The sequence below is a fragment of the Mixophyes fleayi genome, chromosome 5, assembly GCF_038048845.1.
Source record: "Mixophyes fleayi isolate aMixFle1 chromosome 5, aMixFle1.hap1, whole genome shotgun sequence".
Classification (NCBI taxonomy): domain Eukaryota; kingdom Metazoa; phylum Chordata; class Amphibia; order Anura; family Limnodynastidae; genus Mixophyes; species Mixophyes fleayi.
In genome coordinates, this window is record NC_134406.1 from 46,640,080 (window position 1) to 46,666,877 (window position 26,798).

A 26,798-nucleotide genomic window follows, 5' to 3' on the forward strand; every position below is an offset into this window, starting at 1 on the left:
CCACACAGATAAGGCCATGGACGGGAATAGAACTCATGACCCCAGCGCTGTGAGGCAGAATTGCTAACCTCTTCTTCTTGATTTGAACAGTTTTAAGCTGACAATATAGTTTATTTTACAGAAGTTCTCCTTTAATATATTTCTTTTTTTAATGAAATATGTATTTTTGTCATGTTGTCCAATAATTACTCCTTTGTTTATAATGTGAATATTTTAAACGCTGTGGTTGGCTAACCTTGCTCTTGCAGAATGTTAAAAACTAAAATAAACTTTTATCAACCAGTTAATGAACTCAGGCCTCCATTTGTTTATCTCTCTCCTTATTGTTATTCATTTGGAAGACATTAACATCTACATAAAAGCACTTTGCTTACAGTCCCTTTCTCTGCCTTAATCAATAGCCCTGAGATGTACCACATAAATGGATTGATTATTTTAAGTGCTGCAGGTTTTTTATTTATAGGCCTTTATGTGTCATGTAGATCTATTTCTCAATTTAGGTAGAAAAGATTGATGGCGTCCTAATCACCTACAGGTGTCTGCCTGGCATGACTAGAGGGTTTCCATCAAAGTAAATACACAGAATAACAGAGCAAGGAAGGTCATTTCGAAAATTTGGTTGGCACACTGTAGCACCATATTCACAAGACAAAAGCAGGGTATTTCTCAGTAGGCTTCATAACTCTACATGTAACAAAAGAGTATCCAGCAGCAGAAGGGGCATTGTACAAAGGAACGTACTACTCTGTGCTGCTGGGAAACACTGCTCCTTTCGCTATCTAACTCTTGCCTCTATTACCCTCCCCTCATTATGATACTGCCTCTGTAACATGTAACCCTGTCCTCACTAACTCACTCAGATAAATGGGGAGCCCATTACTTCCCTCCTTAAATACTCTGTGATGCTGTGATCATAAGGACGATGTGATGGCTCTTTCCCTGGCCACTTTAACACTGGAAAGAAACAAACATGCAGGAGATAAAGAATCAAAGATAAAAGGTGTTTTGACTCTAGTGAAATGTACCTTAAAAACATGTTCCTCTATGGGCCCCTTAAGTTGGCAGCCACTTCAGATGTAGTGACAGATAAAGCACATGTCTTTTAGAATGATGATACGTGAGATAAAGTGTACAGTATCAACTGCAATAATGATCATGGACACCAGATGGAGCATAAAAGAAATGTAATGAGTTGTTTAACTTATGAGCAGTATCGGTTCCAGCGTTTGTAACTCTGTCCTGTCTCTTCATCAGATATGATGATAGGCACTTACATTAGAATACTCTTTGATTGGGCAGCACATGTACTGTATATGTATATATTGTATATTGGTTCTTGGGTATGTTCTGGGGTGGAGCAGATCTTGGTGATGTGTCTATGTGACTTTAGGATGGAAATTAAATGGCTGGGGTACAGGTGTGATTGGGAGTTTGAGGATGTTACTAGTAATTTGTGTCACAGTGCAGGATTTACTTTAGAGCTACCCTTTCCTCTTGTAAGGTCTCTCAAAGTACACTAGTAATAAATATCATCCCATTAGAACCCCTAGGGAAGGCTGTTATACCCCCATATGGGTCCATTCTCTCACCCAGTTCACTGGTGAATGTATCTGTCATCATAGTGTAAGATGTATCACAAGAAATATCTAAGTAATCTCTGCAGACAGAACTATGGCTAATTACTAGATAAGTCTGCTAATTTCAACACGATCCAGCAGTGGAATTTAATTTCAGCATTGCCCATCATTATATAATCTATGAAAGGGCTATTACTTATTATTATTATTATGATTGCTACTATTTTTCCCTCACACAGAGCGTATGTGGTGATATAATGTAAGACATGCTAAGTACTGATGTAGATGATATTACTAGACACACTAGATATAAGCTGAAAAGTCCTTTTTTCCCTATTGTATGGTTACTTGTATAAACGGCACAAGAATTTCTATAACAAATGAATATATCAATAAATAGCATTGATCACTAGACAAATCGCTTGCTAATGATTCCACATAAGTAGCAATGATCCCAGGGGTTGAACATAATATATATGGCTGTGTTAAAAGTCCCTCTGTCATTGTTCTTCATTATTTGATTTTCCATTACAGTATGTGTCTTAATACTGTATTTGTAGCACCACAGAAGCTAAGAGACATTTACTTTGTGTTTACTGGACTGACAACTACTGTAGAATGTGTATATAGTCATCATGGTGGGATCCAGGGGGGAAGGGGGGGGGGGGGCTTTCTCTTACAAAAATCTGGGCCGAAGTTGAGCAAGTTATAGGATTTAAATTGCAAAGCTTCCCCCTGGGGCACATTATTTAATTAAAACTACATTACTACCTAAGTGGTAGAACTTTTCAGATTGCCAATTGAATATGGCTCTAGATGGGGAGTGTGAGATCGAGGATGATTTAGAAGTCGCAATATCCTCTGATTGCTCCTACCACTCAACCCCCTCCCATCTATAGCCTCACACAGCCCCAAGATTCGGCTGGGGCGGTAAGACAAACCACACAGCTCTTGGGAAGACAGCCGCAAGGAGAGAATGATCAAGTCGGTTATAGATAGTAATAGAGCTTTAAATTAACAAAATATAATGAAATCTTAGTAATTTCACATAAACAACTCAGGATATTTATGGTACAAAAGAGAAAGGTAGTGTTACCTATATCAAATCAGAAGTTTGCTTTCATTTTATAAATTGCACTACAATTTCTTTGCACCAGTTTTTGTAAGTGTCCTTCAATATTATAATTTTGTAGAGCTGTTCTTGATTCAAAATTAAAGTTAGTCCTACATCTGAGAGACACTTAGTTCAACAGTAATAATCTTTAATTGGTAAAGCCAATCAAGTATTCCAACAAATGATAAATTGGACATTGTAGGCACTGTTCTATTAGAGGCCAAGGGTGGTATATTTACTAAACTGCGGGTTTGAAAAAGTAGAGATGTTGTCTATAGCAACCAATCAGATTTTAGTTGTCATTTAGTTGTCGTGTACTAAAGTACACTCTACAAAATGAGAGCTAGAATCTGATTGGTTGCTATAGACAACATCTCCACTTTTTCAAACCCGCAGTTTAGTAAATATACCCCAAGGAGTTGAAGGAGAAGGGGTGCTTCAGCAAAGTGTTCGCCAAATTCAGCATTTACCATTGTTTGCTTAATTTTTAAAAATGGACATTGTAGCGCACCTAGCAAACATCCCCGGGTTCATAACATACTGACTGCATCAAAGTCTATTCTTCAGTTATACTTCTATTTCCACCTACTTATAAAGCATTAATATGTCATTTATGCTGCTAACAACATGGCAGTATTTGTACAGGTCCACTTAAGCATACCAGACATATAGTGGGAGTATTGCTGATTGTAATCTTTCTGCTTCCAAAGTGACATATATCACCTATTTAATCACTAATAGATCTACCAGAAAGGATGAACCACAGTGAGTTTGTAGTACCATTAAAATACAATATATAATTTTTAAACAGTTACATTGTGAACATATATATTATGCCTTTTATAACAAAACTATCTGTATAGAAAGGCACCAAATTAAGGTTCAGAAAGAAAGCCACAGAAAATGCTTGCAGCTCACAGGGACCTAAACCTTCTTACATTAGTTTATATCTCCATGGTAGTTTCCTACATATTCCAGTCTTATAATAGGATGATTTGGAAATCATTGCTATTACATATTCTGCTTTCTTGCTAAAGAACAGCATTTAAATGTATCAATTTACCTGCAGCACTAAAGCTTATAAAGTATATCAATAATCAGACAGCTGACTGCTTGCCAAGGTCTGCTATAACTGTTCAGTCTGAACTAGAAAAGAATAAGGAGGCTGTGAACTACCTTCTTTTCCACATCACTTCGTAAAGGTTGAATGAATTCTCCTGCAGAAATGTATATACAGTATTAATAGCTTAAATATTGGATATATTTCTACTAAAACTGCAGAACAACTAATATGAATCATGCTCAGATAATTCTATTAGCAATTCTTAGATATGAATTTTAAAAAATGGCTTGGAGTTTATATCTTAACTGGGCATATATACTCTTATAACACTTGACAGATAGAAGAAGATGAAGTTTAGCTACTGTTTAGTGCTTGATACAGGAATAACATACCATTATCCATATACATTTATTGCAAATTATTTTAGAAACGGTGACATGCATCCAGTGCTGCTGCTACAGCTAATCACATCCTGCATGAAAAGGACCATAAATGTACATGAATCAACCACCGTTTTATATGAGTCAGCAGTTAGGCCATGTCACCTACATGGGTTTAGTGTTGGGAATCTGTCTATAGGTGAGACATAGAGGTCCTGTACGCAATGACATCAAGTTCATGCATTGTACTAGCGTTGTTAATGGCTATGAAAATGTAACTCATTTCCACTGACCACGTACCCACACACAATGTTACAGGGATTGGTGCAGTAGCAGTTTTCCGAATGTTGCTTGCTCCATTTAACTTTGCAGTGATGTTATTTGGCCACCCGAATGCCATTAAAGATACAAGTCTACAACCACATGTCAAAAGTTTCACTGGAATTTGAATTAGCATTTTTAAAGGCAAATCTAAAGCCCCATGGGTGCAAGTCAAATAAATAAATTAAGAGTAAATACAAACACTTGTATTGACTCTGAGGCAGCGAAGGCAGATTCACTGGATGGATTAACAAATGGACTGGATGTCTTTATTACAAGGAATGGGATCGGTAGCTGGCTTTAGTGACTGAATCAGATTGTCATATATGGGACCAGGGGTGATGTCTTCCACCTGTGAGATTAGATTGGCCCATGTATTGTTGGAGTATTATTATTTTGCCTTCCTCTTCCTCTCTATGCATTTATACAAGGTTATTCCTGCTGGATTGTGTGTTTCAGCCTCAGTAAGTATGTATAACAGCAAGGCAGAGTGTTCATGAATGTTCACAAGGTATTTATCTACTGGAAACTATGCTGACTCACCAGTTGTTGACCTCTAGGACCCCATCCAGCATACTGGAGATACGCTTTCTCTACCTCGGGTGGGTTTAAGTCAGTCAGTTTACTGTATAGAAAAACAAAAACAAATATTATTAAATCATTCATCTGTTTTCTTATCTCACTCATTAACATTTAATACAAACATATACATATATTATAGTTTTATACCACTGCAATAGAACGCAATCCTTGTTTTATTTGGTTAAAAAGTATTAACCATTAGTCAAATGTGTATAAACTTGTGCTATCATGGCATCGCTTGGTTGAGGTATCTGGGAATCGTTCAGTTCAGGTTTCCATGTTCTATTACATATATTTTTGAATGAGTTAACACAAACTACCTACAGACTGCCTCCTGCGCACCATTCAGAATTACTATGGGGAGGACACCCTGCTACAAACCTTAAGTGCTTTTATCCCCCTCTTGGGACTCTTCAGTGTGCTAATTTGACTACCGTATAAAGGAACCTTGAGACTTTTACGAACTGTATCTCATGGACCATAGAGACTTTATAATCAGTATCTATAGACCACTTTGAGCTGGATTTATAAACCTTAAAAGACTCCTTATACAATAGAGATTGTTCATACCCATAGGGGCTTACAACCATGTCAGTTTCAGCATAAGTTTTTATCACCAAAGGTTATATAGGCATGTAATATATGATTCTGGCCAGAACAGCATATGTTATATATATTTTTTAATTAACCTTGTACTGCAGTTCCTATTGCTAACAATACATATTGTTACTATCTCCTACTGCATTGCACAAAAACACGTAACCAGTGGAGCACCAGGGGACATTGTATACAACTCAACACCAACGGTAAGTTTCATTGAGTCTTGCAAAACATGGGCAAGTAACAAGCAACACCGCAATCCTTCTTCTGTTTTCGCCATCTCGGGATAAATGAAAAAAATTCTTTATTATTTTAAAAAAGCAATTGTTAATTTGAGAATAATTGTTAAAAATATTTGTATGTTTTTATATTTTTATTCTAATTTTTACTATTTTTTTTTATACAAGTCAATAAATTAAAGGTGGAAAAACCCTATATTGCAAAGGTATGACCAGTGCCGTAAGAGCTACACTGATACTGGTTCGGAATCCTTTGTAACTTTTAAAAATGAAGCAAGCAGAATCGTTTCTTTATATGTTTGGGCCATTAATCAGAATCTCAATATGCAAAATTCTTTCCTGTACGCGTAAACTTCAAATAAGGATAGAAGGTAATTTCAATATCCACTCTGACATCCATTTAGTTTTTAGTGAGTGATTCTTCCCCATCACTAATCTCAGTTTAATGCCACATCGCAGAGATGGGAGAAAATTACACATATGATCAACAAGCTAGTAAATAGGCTCATGTAAAATTTAAATGTTGTTGTATAATTAAAACAAATGCTTTATTACAATGTTAGTTCAAGTAAAGGTAGAGGAAAAAATGATTAAAACTAATAATTCAGACAAGGAAACAGATGAGTGTTGTCAGTTGCAGTCACCGTTTCATCTTTCAGAAGCAATAGATTCAATTACACTGACGAGTGAAGCATGAACCTTCTCGGATAAACATTAAAACCTTGTAAAATGAGATTATATCACTAGTCGCAAATGGTGCCCTTAACATACATTGATCGTTACGTCGGTATATTTTGTAACTAGTAATCAGCGGGGCCTTAAATCGTCAATAGTTTAATAAGTGTCTGCCAACATTCACGTATAAAAGAAGGCCACGCCCCATATTTAGTGGGCCCACTTGTATTTAACCATGGCCACACCCCAAATCATTATGTCACACCCCTTTTTTAAATGGTTCTGCCTACCAAAAACAGGTCTATTTAGCGGTGTTGGTTTAGTCTCCCCAGTAGAGAATGTAAGCAACATTTTAGTGTGTCTGATTATAAATCTGACACTGTGGGGCATATTCAATTGTCAGCAAGTATTTTTGTTAGAGCGTGTTAAGTAATTTTCCCGCTGTTTTTCATAATTTTTGAGCGGGTTAACTTTACTTGCAATTCAATATCATTCTTAACGCTTCATTTTTTTTCAAGAAACGGTCCTCTGGCGCTCCAGTTGAAGGTCTATAGAAAGTATAGGGTGGTTGAGAACCCGCCGCGTTAAAAGCTATTCAATTGTTATTTAACGCAGTGTTGAGTGTGAGTGTTATGTAGTTTCCTAGTAGAGCAGCTTTAACATATGCCAAAAAAGCACCATAATGCTCTATAGGCCCAGAGCAACTCACCTGCCCTAAACTGGAATGTATGTTATGAAAGATAATTACAGAGTGGCACAGGACAGTGCGTGGTCTCACAGCAGTACCTGCAGACTAAGGGCAACATACAGTATCACATAGCAGCATATGGCAAACCTCCTAAGAGTCTCCATTTGTAAAATTGGGACAGGTCCTGACAACGGCAGGCTGGGCTGGGGGTCAAGGGGCATCTTCCCCCTGGGCCAGTCCCATAGTGGGCTATCTTGGGCTGGGCCACCTGCGTTTGCTTTCAAATTTTCCAAATAGGCTGCTGAGTGGAGTCTTGCCCCCGGGCTAAAATTTACCAGCCCTCCCCTGGGTCCTGGATGTATCCAAAACATGATTATTACATTTGAATGAAGCCCTAAATCATGATGCAGACCCTACATTGATAAGCTGCACCCTTTGGGCCACATAAATTGTTACTGATCCCACATAATATAAAACTGACTGCTGATATAATAGGGGTTAGGTAGTGAGTGCACCACTTAGAGTTCTTGTACCTTTGTTGAGAGTTGCCAGGCCAGTCATTTAAAGTCAGATCTATAAGAAATACACATGGTGCATAGTTGCACTACAAACAATTCAATTACATGTTTGTGTAGCATCTGCCTATGATACGTGCATATAAATTAATTGCATCATCTGCAAGCTCTAGTTCTGAGTTTCGCACTTAATTTGCAACTGAATTAACCTGGCCTCAAATTACTACGTGATAAAACACTTGTTTCATAATCATTTTAATTAAAATGCAACTGAGCCCAGGTTAAGTCAATTGGAAAGTCAGTTCTATGTTAGTGACTAGACTCACAGATAAAAGGGGTCAGGTTGATGTATCTTCATTCACTGCTGAATCCTCTGGTGAGAAATCCACAGCTGTGGTTATCAGGTTCCAAACAGCAACTTGGAACGAGTGAGATTTATAACTTCTCTGCTACTCCTGAGTTCTCTCACAGTTAGATAAATCTTCACTTATATTAGAAGTCAACTCCACGCTACATTTCCGTCATGAAATAAGACACAGCTGCTCATCAAAATTCCCATCAAGCCGGAATGTTAACGCCGGAGCACTTCAGCACAGCAGAACAATTGGAGGAAATGTAGGAGATGTCAGAGGGTTAACTAGAATCTAAAGCTATGCATTCCTGCTCAGCACATCAGCCAGACAAACACAATTCAAAGAAATATGTTACTCATTGTAAGCAGAGCTTTGGACACACAATCACCATCTGCTCAATGAGGAGACGGCATTACTTTTTCATCATAATCAAGAAGATGTTTTGTTTCTCTTGTTTGCTTTCTCTTCTACCGCTATTCTGGAATACAATCTGAACTGCTAGAAGAAGCCTTGTAATATAGAATATAGCCAGGACTAAGTTGGCAAGACATATAGTTCATTTTCCATAATTTAGATGTGTGGATCCTACTGGCATTATTGTGGGCAACACTGAGGGCCTGACCAAGCCCTTGGATCATGAGAGTGGACTTCTCAGCTGGAAGGTTTAGCAGTGTAATAAATCAAAGTCATTTAAAAAACTGGGTGGTGGTGTGTTTTTTAATGAAAGTCATTAATACCCCTTTCATACTGTAACCTCGACCCTGGTTTCTGCCAGGGCGAGGCTGCAGTATGAATGACTCCAGGGGGTAAATGTATGAACATGCGGGTTCTTCAACACCTGCGTGTCCGGCGATTAAATTTCAAGCGGTGCTGCCTTGTAAAGGGAAACTTCCCTTTACAATGCAGCGCCGCCTGAAATTTAATCGCCGAACACGCTGGTGTTGAAGAACCCGCATGTTCATACATTTACCCCCAGGTCTAATTTCTGAGTTCGCTGACCTGGGAATTGGACCTGAGACTTTTGGTGGGGTAATTCCCGGATTCGTCCCGAGTTGCCCGCACTATGAATGGTGAGACCCGGGTTTTTCAAATCGGGAATCACCAGACATAATGTTAAAGTTTGAAAAAATAAAACATCACAAGAGCCAATCAGAGCTCCTCTTGTGATGTTGCCATGGAGACCCGGGTTGACCTGTGTTCAGTATGAACAGGGTCTACCCGGGAATTTGACAGGTAAGAGCCTCTGCCGCCCCGGCAATATCCCGGGTTCATATACCCGGGATATTGCCGGGGCGGCAGTATGAAACCACTATTAATGTATTGTAATATGTGCCTCTCCCCACTGGTTACTGTATAATTTGTGCTAATCACCAGATCAGATCCAGTATTAGGTGCATAATCGCAGGAGTTCAGCTTGTGTTGCCCCTGTGTTTGAGGTGCATTCTGTTAAACTACTCTTATTGGCTATTCACATATAGACCTCTCATGGTCAATAAATGTATTCAATAAATAAACTGTATTCATTGACCCTCTCCTACAAAGCACTCAGCCACTCCTCTCCTGCATACATCTCCAACCTCATATTTACCCACACTCCATGTCACCCCCCCTGCTCTGCCACTGATCACCACCTCACTTCCACACTCATTACCACTTTGTAACCCTGCCTCCAATATTCTCCAGTGCTGTTCTCCATCTGTACAACACACTCCCACACCCTAGCAGACTATCCACCTGTCCCCAATTCTTCAAACATGCTTTCCAACCTCATCTCTTCATTGAAGCCTACCAGTCTTTCTCCATACTCTTCTGCTTTGTGTCTAGGATGTAAGCTTTCATGAACAAGGTCCTATTTCCTTGTATTTACCTTTCTACCATCACACGTTGTACTAGGACTTCAGCTCTCTTTCTTCACCACATGTTGCTGGGCACACGTCAAGCCTATGTCGACGTCAAGATTTGCAGCTGTTTATTCAATGTGTAAATTGCTATTGTGCACAACGCTCATCCCCATAAAGGCAATGAAGCTGTCATGATCTGCCTCCGTCTGCCTTGCAGCATTTCCCTATAGGATGCTGCTTGCCTTCTGCAGCTCATGTTTGTTTAGAACTGTGCTTGTCTTGCTGTGGTTGTGTTCCTGGGTGCAGTACCTCCATGCTGCCAGAGGTGCTGCTCTTCCACTATGGACATTTTCACTCACTAGTAGGAGTTAATCTCTGTTCGTCGTTAATGGTACACCTGTGTCATTATTTATATCTGTTCCTTCCCATGTACCATGCTGGTCATTGTTGTTGCTATATGTTCCTTGTTGTACTGTTCCTTGTTGTGCTCCTGGTGCACCTGTTCTCAGGGATTTCTACAAACTACCTGTTCACCTGCATTAGCCCTGTTCCTGTTATCTGCCTTCTGCATCTCTGTGCAATCCCTATGCTATATATACACAATCCGGTTTGTACCTTACTGCATTTTCTGGAAACATATCTGCAATAAATATAGTGTATTTCACAATATTCCGGGCTCCTTAGCTGTGATCTTCTGCATTGAAATGTGACAAAAGTTCATTCATCGACCATGAGGAGTCTATGCACTGCAGCCAATCAGAGCAGTTATCACATGCTCCAGCACTCTCTGATTGGCTATTCTCTGACAGGCCTCTTTTCCTTCATTCTCGTTGTGGCTCTGCTAGGAGGAATTTCTATTCATCCTATCTGTTTTTGCCTAGTGAATTACCGTTGGGTTAATACAGGACAGAAGAAGATTTTTGCCCATTGGAGAACAGGCTGGGGTTGGTGCATATTATAACAGAGGGGCCCCACAGCTTCTATTTCGGGTTTAAACCAAGAAATACAACTCATCTAAACAACATCTAAAAATGATGTGTCTGTAAAACAGCATGAAAATGGTAAAACCATCTACTTTCACATAGAGAATGAGGCAAAGATTCTGGGAAACAGGAATGAAAATGTCCCTTATATCTAGGCTAATATCTGTTTGATGCACTTGAGCCACATACTGTAGTTACAGGCACAACTCAGCATTTTACACAGCAAAAGAGATACAATTATTCCTCGTGTATCCCTGCAGACCTCCATGCATATTCTGTGATTTCTGAAGCTTATAGTGCTTATTTCATGGCCTATAATCTCATGTATTCTCTGATGCTCTACTGGAACACCACAATTAACATTTCTTGTAAACAGAAAGCAGAATAAAGAGATTAAAGATAGCAAACAAAATGTATAACTAGTGCAGGGCTAAAAGTTCTAGAAGTATACACTGACATTCAGAGCATTGCTTTGTACTACAGAGCATTTTACAGTACATTCTATTGTATTAAAGTACAGAACATTCTATTGTATTAAAGTACAGAACATTCTACTGTATAACACTACAGAGCATATTACAGCACTAATCTACATAGCATTACAATACTTGCACAAGAGTGCAGAATGCTGTATTGCACTACACTACAGAGCATTACACTACTGAGCATAAATGGCTCATCGTGTATGTTCCCCCCACCTTCACAACAGCTTTAAAGCTTACCAACCTAACTAAAATCAAACACAGAGTCATGTATAAGGTTGGTAAAAATGGAGGACATAGTTTATTAATTTAAGTAACTTTTTAAATAACCTTTGGTGGCGGAGAAAGGGCACTGCGGGACAGCTACCAAGCTGATAACCAGATAAACGTGGGAACTGGCGAAACCGCCGTACATCCACTAACAGGGGATCTCATCCCAAAACTATCATGCGCTAAATTGGCGTCAGAGTGACTGTACCCCTTCTAAACTCATGCTTCCCCCCCTCACCGAGCTGGACAGGGGACCCTCCTCACCGAAAGACCAAGGAGTTACTGGTGCCTCTAAGGGGACAGTGACCTGCGGCCAAACAAACACTAGAGCCTAACTATCAGCCGCTGAACGCAGTGCCTTCCTACCGCAAAATTGGTTAAACATAAACAACTACCACCGTAAACAAGGAGTGGGTGGGCGGGATCTCGTGCTGAAGAGTGATGAAACCAGGAAGTGCAGCAACCTATATGAAACCAGGACCCTCCCACAACAACTATCATTGGTCGGGCCAGCACTTATGTTAACCCATAAAGGTAAGTGTAAGTTCTGTTACAAACACTGTTGCCCTTTAAGTGCGTTCGACCTAAGTGGCCTCACTTGTCATTCTATTGCACTACCAACTTTACTACTGCACTGTTCTATCAACGTTACTACTGCACTGTTCTACCAACGTTACTACTGTACTGTTCTACCAACATTACTACTGGACTGTTCTACCAACATTACTCCTGCACTGTTCTACCAACGTAACTCCTGCACTGTTCTACCAACGTTACTACTGGACTGTTCTACCAACGTTACTCCTGCACTGTTCTACCAACGTTACTTCTGCACTGTTCTACCAACGTTACTACTGGACTGTTCTACCAATTTTACTACTGTATGGTGCTAAAGAGCTTTCTAGTGCACAATATCACACAACATTCTACTGCACAATAATAAAGAACACTGTGTTGCACCAAAGAGCATTTCTACACAAGATAACCAACAAGACTTTTGACCTATTATTTTGATTACTGCACAATTCTGAGGTTTTTTTTAATTTCCAGGCAACAAAGGGAATCATAAGCTATAAAAAGAGCATTTATTCTCTATCCTGTAGAGCTTACTCAGCCTTTTTATAAATAAAAAAGGTAAATAAACCAAATAATGAGCTGATTCTGTGATGAGCGTTTGGGTTTCATTCCAATCTGATGAGCTGCACTGAATTTCCTTTTATAACTGAAAGCACATTAGGCAGAGTATGGCTGGCTGTCACTGTACACAATGCACTTGATGTATATAAGTAATTTCAAAAGTAACATAGGCTGGCAATCAATGTAGCATTTAAATGCGTGCATTTTACATTTAGAATTATTACCAGAACTTCACTAATACATTTTGATATATGTCAACACATGTTCATCTTGTGATAGGGATTAAAGGGACCATACCTCTTATATATAAATAGGTTACACATGATACACAAATGTGAATCTATGAATAAGCAGTAACTGACTGAATGGCTGTATATCATCATCATCATTTATTTATATAGCGCCACTAATTCCGCAGCGCTGTACAGAGAACTCACTCACATAAGTCCCTGCCCCTTTGGAGCTTACAGTCTAAATTCCCTAACACACACAGACAGACAGACAACACAGACTAGGGTAAATTTTTTTGTTAGCAGCCAATTAACCTACTAGTATGTTTTTTGGAGTGTGGGAGGAAACCGGAGCACCCGGAGGAAACCCACGCAAACACGGGGAGAACATACAAACTCCTCACAGATAAGGCCATGGTTGGGAATTGAACTCATGACCCCAGTGCTGTAAGGTAGAGGTGCTAACCACTTAGCCACCGTGTTGCCCGATGAATATAGGCTCTCCTATAAAAGTAACACACTGAGAGACTGAAGCAATAGGTGTTCCTACCCGATGAAGATGTCCCATCATTTGAGTGCTCACTTCAAATAACATGATGCTCACTTCGGCCAGGAACGCCAGCTGCTTCAGTCTCATCCAGCAAATGAGTTACATAATATAATATTTATTAAGCTGTAGTGGGTCAAAAAATCTCAAGATGAGGATAGTTTACCTTGTCAATGAAGACCTATGGACTCCATGCCGCCGAAGTCACACAGGAGTCATATCCTCCATTCGCTTTCAGCATTAGGATGCCAGTGAAGGAGTTTTCAGTTAGTTTAGGAGGGGGGTTTCACCAGGGCTCACCAATGATGGTAAATACAAGCAGCAGTACAGCAGTATGCAGCAATAAAAAAATATACTACTGCTGCCCTCTAACCACCAATGATAAATAGACCCCTTCTGTATGATAACTATGTTACTCTGTTTTAAAGGGGATTACAGATCCTACCCGATACATTAAGAACATTTCTTAGCACCTCTGGGCCTCCAGGCTCTTTGAAGACTTCAAGGGGTCTATTTATCAATGGGAGAAAAGCCCCGTGCTTCTCCCTATTTAACAAACCTCTTGGGCTACAGAAGACTATCGCTGGTTTACCATGGACAGTAGACATGGACCCCTGAAACTGCTGAAGCCTATTGGCGTAATAATTGGTTAATGTACTGCATAAATGATCACTCCACAGAATAGGTGATATAGGTGGGTAATACGTGATGAATGGCTTTGGTTTTATTTTTTTGCAAAAGTGGATCTGGGAGCCCAAATCTGTTTTTCCAGCATGTGTGAATTGGCAGGTGGTAACAGTACTCTTACCGCTGCCAGCCAGTATCGGCCGGGAGCTGAGTATTATTCAGTTGCTCAGGCGAAAATGTTATGGTAAATTTAGGCAAGAGGAGATAAGCAGTGATAAAAATTGTCCTCATGTTGCCTGATATAGTTAAACAGACCCCTGAAATTGCTACAAGCCTATAAGAGTACAATATGGTTAATGTACTTCATTAATGATAACACAAGGCCTAAAGACCACAGAAAGGTGAGATAGGAAGTTGAAGCATGCCCCGTACGTGTTCTTCTTGCATCCATAGGCTTCTGTTTTTCAGCTCTTGTTTTTTGGTAGCTGTGACTCAGTGGTAGGGACCCTATATTACATCTTGCCTCGTTAGTTGGGAAGCTAAATGGTACCTAGGTTTGTTCTACAGGATACACATTGTTTTGTTTTTTTTAATAACAAAGATATACTAATATCATACAGTAGCAATAACTCTAATTATAGTTTCTTTGCAGGAACCTCTAAACAATTTATTGTATTTTATATCTTGTTTCCGTACCACCAATTATTAATAAGCTAAAAGAACAGTTTCCAGGAACCCTTATTAATAACATATAGAGAAAATAAAGTCTGGAATAAATGAAATAATTTAATATGGTGCAGCACGCCTACTGTTTTCATATTGTAATACAACAAAAACACTTTATCATCTATATAAATTAGAAAGCAGAAGCTCATTATATCTGGAGCAGCATAACATCTGCTTTATAAATCTGGCTGCTTCCTGCAGTGAGCGACCTATTTTTCAGCCAATTACTAAATAATAAATGTTTGGCCGGTAATGAAGAAATCTAATTATGATTTGTTATATACCAGGTAACTAACGCTGGTAGTATGGCCGTTGTTTCAGACATAAAGGGATGGCATGTGCTCTGGCGAATTTCGATAGATAAGTTTCATAAGGTTCATAATGATAGCTACAGTTAAATGTTCTATTTTGGAAAGAGAATGGTTGACGATCTTACTTCCCAGCATTTGAGGAAACAAAATGTGGGCAAAATTGACCACATTCCCAATTGTTGCCAAAAATGTCCTGGTCTGTCAGAACCATGGGCCTGATTCATTAAGGATCTTAACTTGAGAAACTTCTTATTTCGGTCTCCTGGACAAAACCATGTTACAATGCAAGGGGTGCAAATTAGTATTCTGTTTTGTACATAAGTTAAATACTGACTGTTTTTTCATGTAGCACACAAATACTTGATAGCTTATTTGAACACTGAAATTTAAAGTTGATATTTGTGTGCTACATGAAAAAACAGTCAGTATTTAACTTATGTGCAAAACAGAATACTAATTTGCACCCCTTGCATTGTAACATGGTTTTGTCCATGGGGACTGAAATAAGAAGTTTCTGAAGTTAAGATCCTTAATGAATCAGGCCCCATGTCCTGATTTGCCGAGAAATGGTTATGTCACACGAGGTAACAAGCAAACCCAATCTCTTTAGACCTGGAAAACTAGGATAGTCCACAGTATTAACTAATGACAGTTATGGTTATTGGTGCTTAATAGATGGAAAGCCATTATGTGACCAGAATATGAAATATGGAAATATGGATTTTGTTGCTCTAAATCTATAGATTCACACCACTTCTTTGTATGGGTTTCCACCTCCTAAGTATCAATCACCATAACTGTTACTAGTGCCAAATTTGGCAGGACCATCCAGAATTTCCATAATTTGAAGGTGAGCAAATCACTGCAAGGAAAGCAAATGCTAACGTGGCATGCAGGACACATACATACTGGACACCTCTACTTTTACACTGAACATTACAGCTGGGTTAGACTGCGCTCCCCCATCCACCCTCAAAATTCTAAATGAGGTTGTGCATCGTACATTTTTCCACCAGCAGCATAAAATGGTATTTTCAGGTGCAAATTTTGCACCCAATACTTGGATTTGCTTCTATTTTAAATCAGCCCCCCAAGGCCTGGGCCTTGTGTTGGGCAGATTGGTTGAAAATAGCATTTAGTGACGTAGTCTGAGGACAGGAATCTAAGCTGAATCATGGCAGTGTGTTTTTTTTGCATTTCGTGGACATCAATAAGAATCTCCAGCAGTAGGTGCTATAACGGCTGTTTGTGATGGGCTGGGGTGAGAGGACACTGGCTCAGATTTGCACTGTATGTATCAGCTATGGTACATGTAGGCTTTTCTGGAAAGGTGAGTTGTCAGCACTTGCTTACAATACCTTACTCAAGTTTTTATTGTGTAAGGTAGAGAGTTCCAGAGCAGTTGTGCAGCTCTAGAGAACTTGTTAATATGAAGTGTTTACTATTCTGCATTCAGTAATGAGCTTTAAGGTCATACCAAACACTGTGAGAACAGAACCACAAAAGCTCCAGGGTATAAATGTGAAGCTTGGATTGTTTTGCACCATTGACTATTATTTTACTTATTATTAAATACTTATTATTATTATTATTATTAAAGCACCCAGCAACCTCGCAAATGAGCTTCTGTGTGCACTTCCGGCTAATAGGGTACTGGAAACTTTATTTAAAGTAAGGTTTCTAGCCGGAGATCAGTGTGGAGTCTTATTGCGCAAGGCTCCCGCGTCAGCTCGCATTGGATTAAATCTCCTACTTCTATGTAGTAAAGTTCGATCAGTCATTAAAATGGAGAAAACAGCAGTTTTGACCATAAAATGCCAATAGAAAAATGTATATAGGGGTTTTGGCCTCTCATAACCCACCTAACATTTCTTAACGCAGTCCCTATAGTTTAATGTGGGGACTGTGCAGTTCTGCAATGCATCAAGCTGTGAAAAATTCTGCATTTTGCAGGAAGGTGGCGTTACCTCTCATTTTCTACGGGATCCAGCTGAAGCGTCTCCAATTTCACTTGATCCCTCACTGGAAGAGCTGTCTATCATCATCATCAACATCACCATTTATTTATATAGCGCCACTAATTCTGCAGCGCAGTACAGAGAACTCATTCACATCAGTCCCTACCCCATTGGGGCTTACTGGCTTACACTCTAAATTCCCTAACATACACAGACAGACACAGACTAGGGTCAATTTGTTAGCAGCCAATTAACCTATCAGTATGTTTTTGGAGTGTGGGAGGAAACCGGAGCACCCGGAGGGAACCCATGCAAACAGGGGGAGAACATACAAACTCCACACAGATAAGGCCATGGTCGGGAATTGATCTCATGACCCCAGTGCTGTAAGGCAGAAGTGCTAACCACTTAGCCACCGTGAGGCCCATGCACATAACACTTCATCCATTCATTAGGCTGCTGGTAAATATGAACAACAGTTTGCACTAGAGGAGGGACTTTGCTTGGGCTCCCAGCGTAACCCAACGTGGTGCATTTCAGCAGTGCTTAAATATGCATCACTACAATTTGTAGAAATGCATATTTATTAGCTGTGTATGATATTATACATAGACCCCTTAAAGTGCTTTCCATGTATTTATTGACATGTGACATGTTGAGGGTGAGATCACATTAAATACAGCAAAATTTAATTATTTCAAATAGCCAAATTCTGATTTAGTAACTTTATCTATGTTAATAATTTTGTTCAGTATGTCAGCTGTCCTTGTTTTATTGCAGATATCTGTATTTCATTCTTCCTAAGCCCTATTCTGCTGGTATTTTTAGTTTAAGTTTGTGTCTGTTCCATTTATGTTTATCTCTTCATCCTTTATTTTTTGTTAATCTTCTTAGCCATCATCAGAGAGATGTTTCACATCCGGACAGCAGTGTTTCATTTTAGTGGCACTGAAACCCACTGGTTATTTGAAATCAGTACCTCCCAAAACGTGATTAAAGCAACGAGTTAAAACCTGTAATTGTTACCTTGTAAAACAAATTATGTAAAATAAGGCTATTGTGAGCAAATTTTTATTATTGTGAAAATAATGAAATCTTAGTAAAACATGTTCCACATATTATAAAACACTGCAAAATATTTTAGTGTTCTCACAACCAATTTAGCAATAAATATGTATAATTATTCTCCTACACCACAGCTGTTACATAGCTGCAGTGTGAGCACTGGCCAGTAGATGGCAATTGTGAGCAATGTTTGGGAAGAAGAGGTAACATAATTTTTTATCACATAACTGCTAGAATATTAAAGAAGAACATGTCTGGTTATTATAAGAGCTCAAAACCGTTAATGTAAACCCAGGAGGCAGTAATGTTGAAAACGAAACATTACTCACAGAACAGTAAACGATAAAAGCAGACACTAATATTGTACTATTCAGCAATGTGTTCAGTTTCGTGTACCAGAGCTGTTTAGTATTTGTCTGTGCACATTTGTACTATATACTATATACCTGTCAGGTGCAGCCTTTAGGTGTCATTGTCACCTCACACACAGGAGAAAGCGTGGAGCTAGAAACGATAAACTATTCTTTCAGATGTCATAATGATGGTGTGCAGTTTTAACATTTCACTGAACACTGATGCATAACCTACCACCGGTCCCAAAGACATTAAAGGCTAGAGGGCTGTAAGAGTTAAAGATCCCTTGGGACTCATGACTTTATATGTGAACAGAAACACACTGAAATGTAAAGTGAATAATGTTCAATTTATATTATGGTGCAGAAATATCTAGGTACATTGTGTCCGACTCTTTGTAATCTCAGTACAAACAACCTGTAGATAACACATGGAAAACAATCTGAGAAATGTTCTTATTAACCAACTGCTAATTAGGGCAATTAACACCTTGGAGCCTACAGGTACCCACATACACTGCAAGTGGGGTGAAAACAATGTAAATTCCTGCTAATTATCCTATAGAAATCAGCCATATCATTATTGGGCTTGGGGGAAGTGTAGTCCTAAGATGACTGTAATTGTGTCATTGACCTGTGAGCCCATCTAACAGGCTGCAACTTTTAAGTAAGTTTGCTATGAATTACATGCCTAGCGGAGAAGATTTCACAGAAATCTCTTTCGTTTAGGCTAATACCTTGCAGCATCGTAGTCCCCATAGATTACCATGGAGACTGTGATGTTCTGCAATGCATAAGGCTTTGATAAGCTTTGCATTGCGCAGACAGGTAATGCCAGGATGGCGTTACCTGTCATTTCCTGTGGGATCCTGCTGAAGCCTCTCTGGCTTCGCAGATTCCGGTACAGAGCTAGTGCTGTGCTGCTGGTAAAGAGGGAAAGGTGTTCGCATCAGAGTGATCAGTTCTCCGGAGCTCCCAGAGTAGCCCCAGCATAGTGCATCTTAGCAGTGCATACATATGTATCACTGCGATGTGCAGCGATGCATATTTATCAGTGCCGCATCGTATGATCCCTTAGTCATTTATGTGTGGGGTCAACCCGCGGGATTGGCCTCCACTGTCTTGTCCTTAACACGGTCATGGTACTGTGTTATCCATGTATATAAAAATCAGGGGCTAGATGAACTAAGAAAGCAGGTCCCAGAGTATGAACATATAATAAGACCTGTTATCTTCAGCAAGGAGTTACAAGAGCTATTTCCCTCCTGGAGCCATTCATCTACATGGCTTCAGGTGATAGCTGGTAATGGGCTGCAGAGGACCCCCAGTGGCAATACAGAAGCAGCCTATATGAGTGGGGATTCAGCAGAGCAGTGTCCATCCTACTGGTCACCAAAGATCATAATTTGTAGCCTCTTAACAGTTCCTTCCAGTTTAATCATATTTTCCCACCAGTCTTTTTATGTCTAATGTGAGAGTCTGCAGAAAACTATGTTAAATATGATCTAGACTCACTGACTGTAAATCTGATTACAGATGTAGCAAGTAATAATCTGACACCTGGCGCATCACGCTGCCATTCATGTAACATGCTTTGCCACTTAATGGAAGCACATTGTATTGTGTTGCAAAGCTTTCCCAAAGTATTTAGGTGTCTATTGAACAACCCCCTCTGCTACGAAGATTTTCTGCCGCTGCTTATTGCATTTCTGTATCAACTGATATATTTTAAAACTCAGACAATAGGAGATAGGGGGTTTCCTGTTGCACATATTGTGGGGGTTACTGTACCGTCAGTTCCTAATTTCAATTTTTTTTCCTGTTAACTGACCATGGGGTGCAACCATAAACTTAACAACACTAATCCGAGATGAACCAGAAGTTTATTCAAAAAATGGTACATAGAAATCTTCCTTATTTTCATCACTATAAGTATTTTAATTGAGAACATCTTAATATTGTTAAAAATTCAACTTTTATTCAATAATATTAAAAGTAGAATGATGTAAGGACCAGCGAAATATAAAAGACAAAATGTGAATGTGAATAAACAAAAATGTGTGTTTAAAATAACTGGATGTACTCCAGTTAATTATAAAATTAAATGGACTAAAGTGCACCCAATGAATACGTCGACACGCATTTCGCTTGAGTGTGTTTTTTTCCTAGAGAAAGCACATTCAAGCGAAACGCGCATCGGCGTATTCGCTGGATGCACTTTAGTCCATTTAATTTTATAAGAGTTTTCTGTTAATTCAAAGATACAGCTCCTCTAAACCCAATAGCAAGTACGGAGCATTTAGGAGGCAGTTAGATATTCACTCCCCTTTACAATGAGACGCCTATATTGTAACAACTATATGCCAACCATTAATGAGAATGGAGAAATAGGAGACAGATAAAAGCTATCTCTATAGCTAGATACATGTATAGCCACACATTTGCGTTAACTTTTAGTGATCAGCAAGATATATGAGTTTATTACGCATCTAATATATCACAGGTTATACTAATCTCTAGCAAACGCTCAAACACAGGGATCATCAATATACCAACATATTGATTACAATAAGTACCCTATAGCAAGAAACTGGGCATATTAATTTGATATGTGGTATCAATTTACCAATAGATTACTTACTACCAGTAATCTATTATAATGGAGCAATAGACCATCCATATTAAGAATTTTAGTGGTATGACTGCTATGATGAGATAAAAAGGAATGTAATTCTAGAAGAAAAGTAGTAGTGATACAAGATAAATCTAATACCTAGAATATAAGCCTAAGCTTAAATACTGTAACTGAATATTTCAAGTATAAAATCCTCAAATAATACAAAAGACAACTGAAATGCATCCAGTTATTTTAAACCCACATATTTTAAAACTCCCCAACATAACACAACACATTATCACTAGTGAAAATGAACACAGAAATCTTACCTTGTAATGAGGTTACACAGGGCATACTGTGCAGTAAAAGAGTGTTGATAAATCTGCAATAACAAAAATATATATATATGAGAAACATTGACATAAAACAGCAAGTAAAATCAAACTGAACTCAAGCTCTGTACTCTTGAATAAGAATAATAATTAAGTTGTCAAAAAATATAAAACTGACAAGTATGAAGCTCTGGCTCTTGTAGATTACAATATAAATCAGACAGGAAATCACCACGACTTGCTGGAACTTGTAGTTACATTATGGGAGGTATTCAATTGTTAGCGTTAACGGGAAAAAACAAGCGCTCCAAAAATATTACCGTTTATACGGTAATATTGCACGCGAAAAGCGTTAATATGGTAGCTTACTCTCGGAATTTCAGCTCGCCGCTCAGGGAGCGGCGAGCTGAAATTCCACGAGTTATTACCGTTCTAACGCTAAGATTTTTGAAGTGCTCGTTTTTTTTCGTTAACGCTAACAATTGAATACCCCCCTATTTATCTATTATGCCAAACCAGACAACTGTTAAAAGTTGACCTCACATGAGAAATAACCTACTGAAATATTATGGTACATATTTGTTTACTTTATTGATTGAGACACAATACAATAAATTATTTTTTTTGATGCATTTGTCAGGCATTCAGAACTCAGCATGTGTAAAAGACGGATATGCTTGAAGAATTGTAGGTTGAGGAGATGGACTTCTATTTGTATTATTATAATTATTTATAATTATTTATAATTATTATAAATGCAGCTCTTCTGTTTTTGAACAGAGAGTTTCTTTGTGCACAAATTATTTTCTGAACAATTGAAGTATAAGAGAGGTAGGTATATGTTTTCCATTTAAAACACTGTGTCAGAATACATTTCCCATTGTTTAAACAGACCCAGACCATGGCATCTAGATGATCTGCCCAGTGCACACTGAAGGTGCCCGTCTACCCTCCGCTCTCAGGAGACACATCTGGGAACTAGAAGTATGTCTAGGTGTGCGTTGTACGTCTAGGTGTCCGTTGTACGTCTAGGTGTGCGTGGTACGTCTAGGTGTGCGTGGTACGTCTAGGTGTGCGTGGTACGTCTAGGTGTGCGTGGTACGTCTAGGTGTGCGTGGTACGTCTAGGTGTGCGTGGTACGTCTAGGTGTGCGTGGTACGTCTAGGTGTGGCATGGAAATGGCTGTGTGCCCATCACCCAATAAGTGTATGCCTTATCTGCCCCTTTTTCTCTTTTATATAATCTGGCTCGGTGGTGGAAGTGGGTTGGTATGCAGTGGTAGCCCATACCGCCACGTCTCCTACTAACTTCATTGTAATACTATCCCATTCCATTCATTTACATTCCCGTACCTCAACTTCTAACTTTCCACTTCAAGCACTGATCTGGCTCCTCAAAGTTACATTTCATTTTTACATTGCTCCTCAAAACCAGGCTTACTGATGCTCCTACTCCATACTTAGCAGGGAACGCCTTCACTCCACCCAACTGCTCCGATTGGCTGGTACAGGCTTCTGCTACTTCTACTGGGTAGGTGGAATGGTGAGTGTTGGGTAATGGGGAAGAAGAACAGGGGTCTAGGGCGTTAAAGTGGTGAGGGAATAGTTACGAATGAGGGGGTGGGGATCCTTTACTTTCTGTATTAAGAAGAGTCTGGTACTGGGATATGATATGGGGTTTAAAATTGTATTTCTATATACACCAATCAGCCACAATATTAAAACCACCTGCCTAATAATATGTAGGTCACCCTTCTGCCGAAAAACAAACTCTGATCCATGGAAGCATGGACTCTACAAGACCTCTGAAGGTGTCCTGTGGTATCTGGCACTAAGACTAAGACGTTAGCAGCAGATCCTTTAAGCCCTGTAAGTTGCGAGGTGGGGACTGCATGGTTCAGACTTGTTTTTCCAGCACATGCCACAGATACTCAATGGGATTGAGATCTAGGTTATTTGGAGGCCAAGTCAACACCTTGATCTCATTGTCATGTTCCTCAAACCACTCCTGAACAATTTTTGCAGTGTGGCAGGGTGCAGTACTTCAGAGGTAACGGTTTGATATTTATGGCTGTACCAATTCTTTAGTAAAGTGTCCCTGTTCTGGGAAGATTTATTTTTCTTATTTTCCAGGGTGGGATAATGTGTTTCTGAGCTGTTCATCAGAGCATGTCCTGTAATATCAAGGTGTTTGGCTGTAAGTTTCAACTGGATGCTGTGTCTGTGAAGGAATCTGTGATGGTCTATTGACCTCTATTGACTTTCTGTAAATGTGTTATGTTGTGGTATCATTGTAAAGTATTGTAATAATGAGTGTCCTAGGTAGTGTTTGATGCACGTGTTATCCAGCTTAAATTCTATTGTAGTATTACAAATATGCAAATGTGTTTTTCTGTCCGAATTACCTTTCTAAATATATATACATATATAAAAGATGGAATGGGATTGTAAGTGAATGGAGTTTAATAGTTGTTATGTTGATATATAGTATTATATCATAGGCACAATATTATTAAGATATCCTCTTGATCATGAATGGTGCCCATCTGTTTATTACCATTTGTACTTCATGTCTATATGTGGACATGTAAAGCTTCGTATGGTTGCATTATTTATACAATAGATTCAACTCTATAATGAAAAAAAACATATGTGGGTGAAAATCCTGCTTCATGTGGGTGTTGCTTGCTGTGTATAATATTGCACTGACTAATGGCGGTACAGAAGAGAATGGACAGTGTCTTGCAAATATGTATTAGATATGTGGTTATGTTTACTGTCAACGCGATATATATTCATCCCCAACATATTTTAAAATAAAATATAAGTGTGTCTTATCACATATACAGTACAAGTTAACCCGTGCATGATACTCATGCATTCTAGTCAAATCAAGCTACTTAAGGTGTTAAAAAGGTTCTTGTCATGCATTTGGGCCATAGCCCAGGCCTCAACCACCAACCACTCCCCACTGTCACCCCCGGCAACCACCAACCACTCCCAACTATCACTTCTCCTTCAAGAAATATATATATTCTTTTTTAAAATCTTTATAAACACTTTTAACAATTAACAAATTAAAAACATCTTAGTATACCAAATTTCAGCCCTATCTGAATTTTTTTTTTCACACACACTAAGAATTTAGTCGGTCAGTGTATAACTCCGCCCAGCAGCTGGCGCTGCAGCTTGGTTTTATATTTTACACAGACAGACTAACACACGCCACTAGACATTTATATTATAGATACTGTATATATACATATATACATTACATAACTACTGTTACAACTTTTTTGACCATTCCATCATCTAAACGGCCAAACGCACCACTCCAGCACCCCTAACTGAACAACCAACTAAGCCTGCATTTATAGATCTGGGATGGTGACTGCTAAATTCTGCTTAAAGCAAATGTATAAGTACAGTGCAACATGGCATTTCTCTCTCTCAATGGTGAAGTAACACTGTAACAACAAGATAGTGTAGCTGAAACTTTGCAATTTCGTGAAATGACCTGTACCATGCGAAGCTTGATTTGTGCGAAGTTTGCCCGCGAATTGCCGCTCACCTCTGGTACTGCCTTTATACTGCGCACATCTGTCTCTAAGACAACTGCAGTGTTTCACTTGGACTATTGGAATGAGTATGGTGAGCTCGTTCCAAATGCCAGTCTATCAACAGCAGGAGACTCTATTAACGCATTCCACATTCTGGCAACATACATGGGGCAGAGAGGTAAAAACCAATAAACAAATTTCTGTGTAAACAAATAAATTCTGTCAAAGGATAGACATTGCAGCTTTCAATAAAACATTTTTAAAAAAAATTGCTCTGGTTTAAAAGAAGAAAAATATTTAAATGAAAACGGCACAACAGCTGCAATGCAAAGCTGCCTGTCAATCTTAAAAATAGAAATATGAGAGGGATTAGAAGTAGGAAAAAATCAATCTAGATCTTATTTCATGCTGGGCGCTACTCACCATCCTGTTCAGCGGAACATTGATGCATTTACATGTTTTTTTGGCACTATATAAAATAACTCAGGGAGCGTCCACATACATCAGTGCCTCAGAAATAAACATTATAGTGAGAAGATCAATCTATATTATATTTCTCTATGTAGGGAGCTGTTGCCCGTCTATACGCCTTTGCAGAGAGCAGAGAGGTTTACATATAATGAAACATTTAAAGTGCTTCTGTCGCCTACATGCTATAATTTCACTAGGAACCAAAGATACCCCTGAAATACAAAATAACAGAGCTTGTTTTATCTTTCTGTTCAGCACTAAGAGAGAAGTAATGTAAAGTACCGTTTTAATATATAATCATGCAATATTCTTGACACCAAAATCAGAAAATCCGTTGGACAAGACCACTAAATATATATCATCATTCCCTCTTGGTCACATTCAGTAAAACATGGAGGATGATAATCATGGGGTAGAAGTAGCAGTTTTGTTGAGAACCATGTAACACCGATCATAAAGACCTTGTATCCTGCATTCAGCCAGTGGAAGTTTATAGATGTTTTTTCGACATTATACTAGATTTTAGTCCAAACCTCAGTATGCAATGTGTCACTGAGAACTTGTTCCTAGAGACTATAGTTTGTCAAAAGAGAATAAGAGCAAATTGTAAAATATATAAATGATGTTTCTCCTTAGAGGATTTTGGAGGAAAGTTTTTGCCAAGGATGTCATGGTGATTACATCATTGTCTGAAGATGAAGTTTTAATTGCCATAGATTATAAGGAAGGGCCCTCTTACCTCTCTGTCTGTCTGTATTACCCAGTATTGGTTTTAGTACTGTGTTTGTTCCCATTTGTAAAGCGCTACGGAATTTGCTGGCGCTATATAAATAAATGATAATGATGATTGTTTGATGTAAGAGATTTTTGTGTAACTGCGTATAATAAAATTCTTCATAGATGGTATTTTAGGGTTATTTAGAAAATATTCTGCAGTATCATAATAGACACTAGACAGTAGAAGTATAACAGTGCAAAAAATATTGAATTATAACGGCAAAATACAACGTATTAGACGATATAAGAGGTGACTTAGGAACATGAAAGATGCGAGGTAGGGGAGAGAGGGGGAAGTGAGAAGACAAAAGTAAACCCGTAAATGTGGGATTTGTGTGTCTATATTAGGGAATTTAGACTGTAAGCTCCAATGGGGCAGGGACAGATGTGAATGAGTTCTCTGTA

At 38.8% G+C, this 26,798-nt stretch overlaps 1 protein-coding gene across 5 annotated transcripts in view; it reads right to left on the reverse strand.

Moving 5' to 3' along the window:
- DPP6 (dipeptidyl peptidase like 6) overlaps positions 1 to 26,798 on the reverse strand; it is a 936,540-nt gene that overhangs the window by 116,454 nt on the left and 793,288 nt on the right. For all 5 annotated transcript variants that reach the window (XM_075212137.1, XM_075212136.1, XM_075212134.1 and 2 more), the window contains 2 exons: positions 21,584 to 21,636; positions 4,999 to 5,080 (listed from right to left, as the gene is read on the reverse strand). In XM_075212137.1, the coding sequence (XP_075068238.1) occupies positions 4,999 to 5,080; positions 21,584 to 21,636 (135 nt within the window). The remainder of the gene's footprint in view (positions 1 to 4,998; positions 5,081 to 21,583; positions 21,637 to 26,798) is intronic.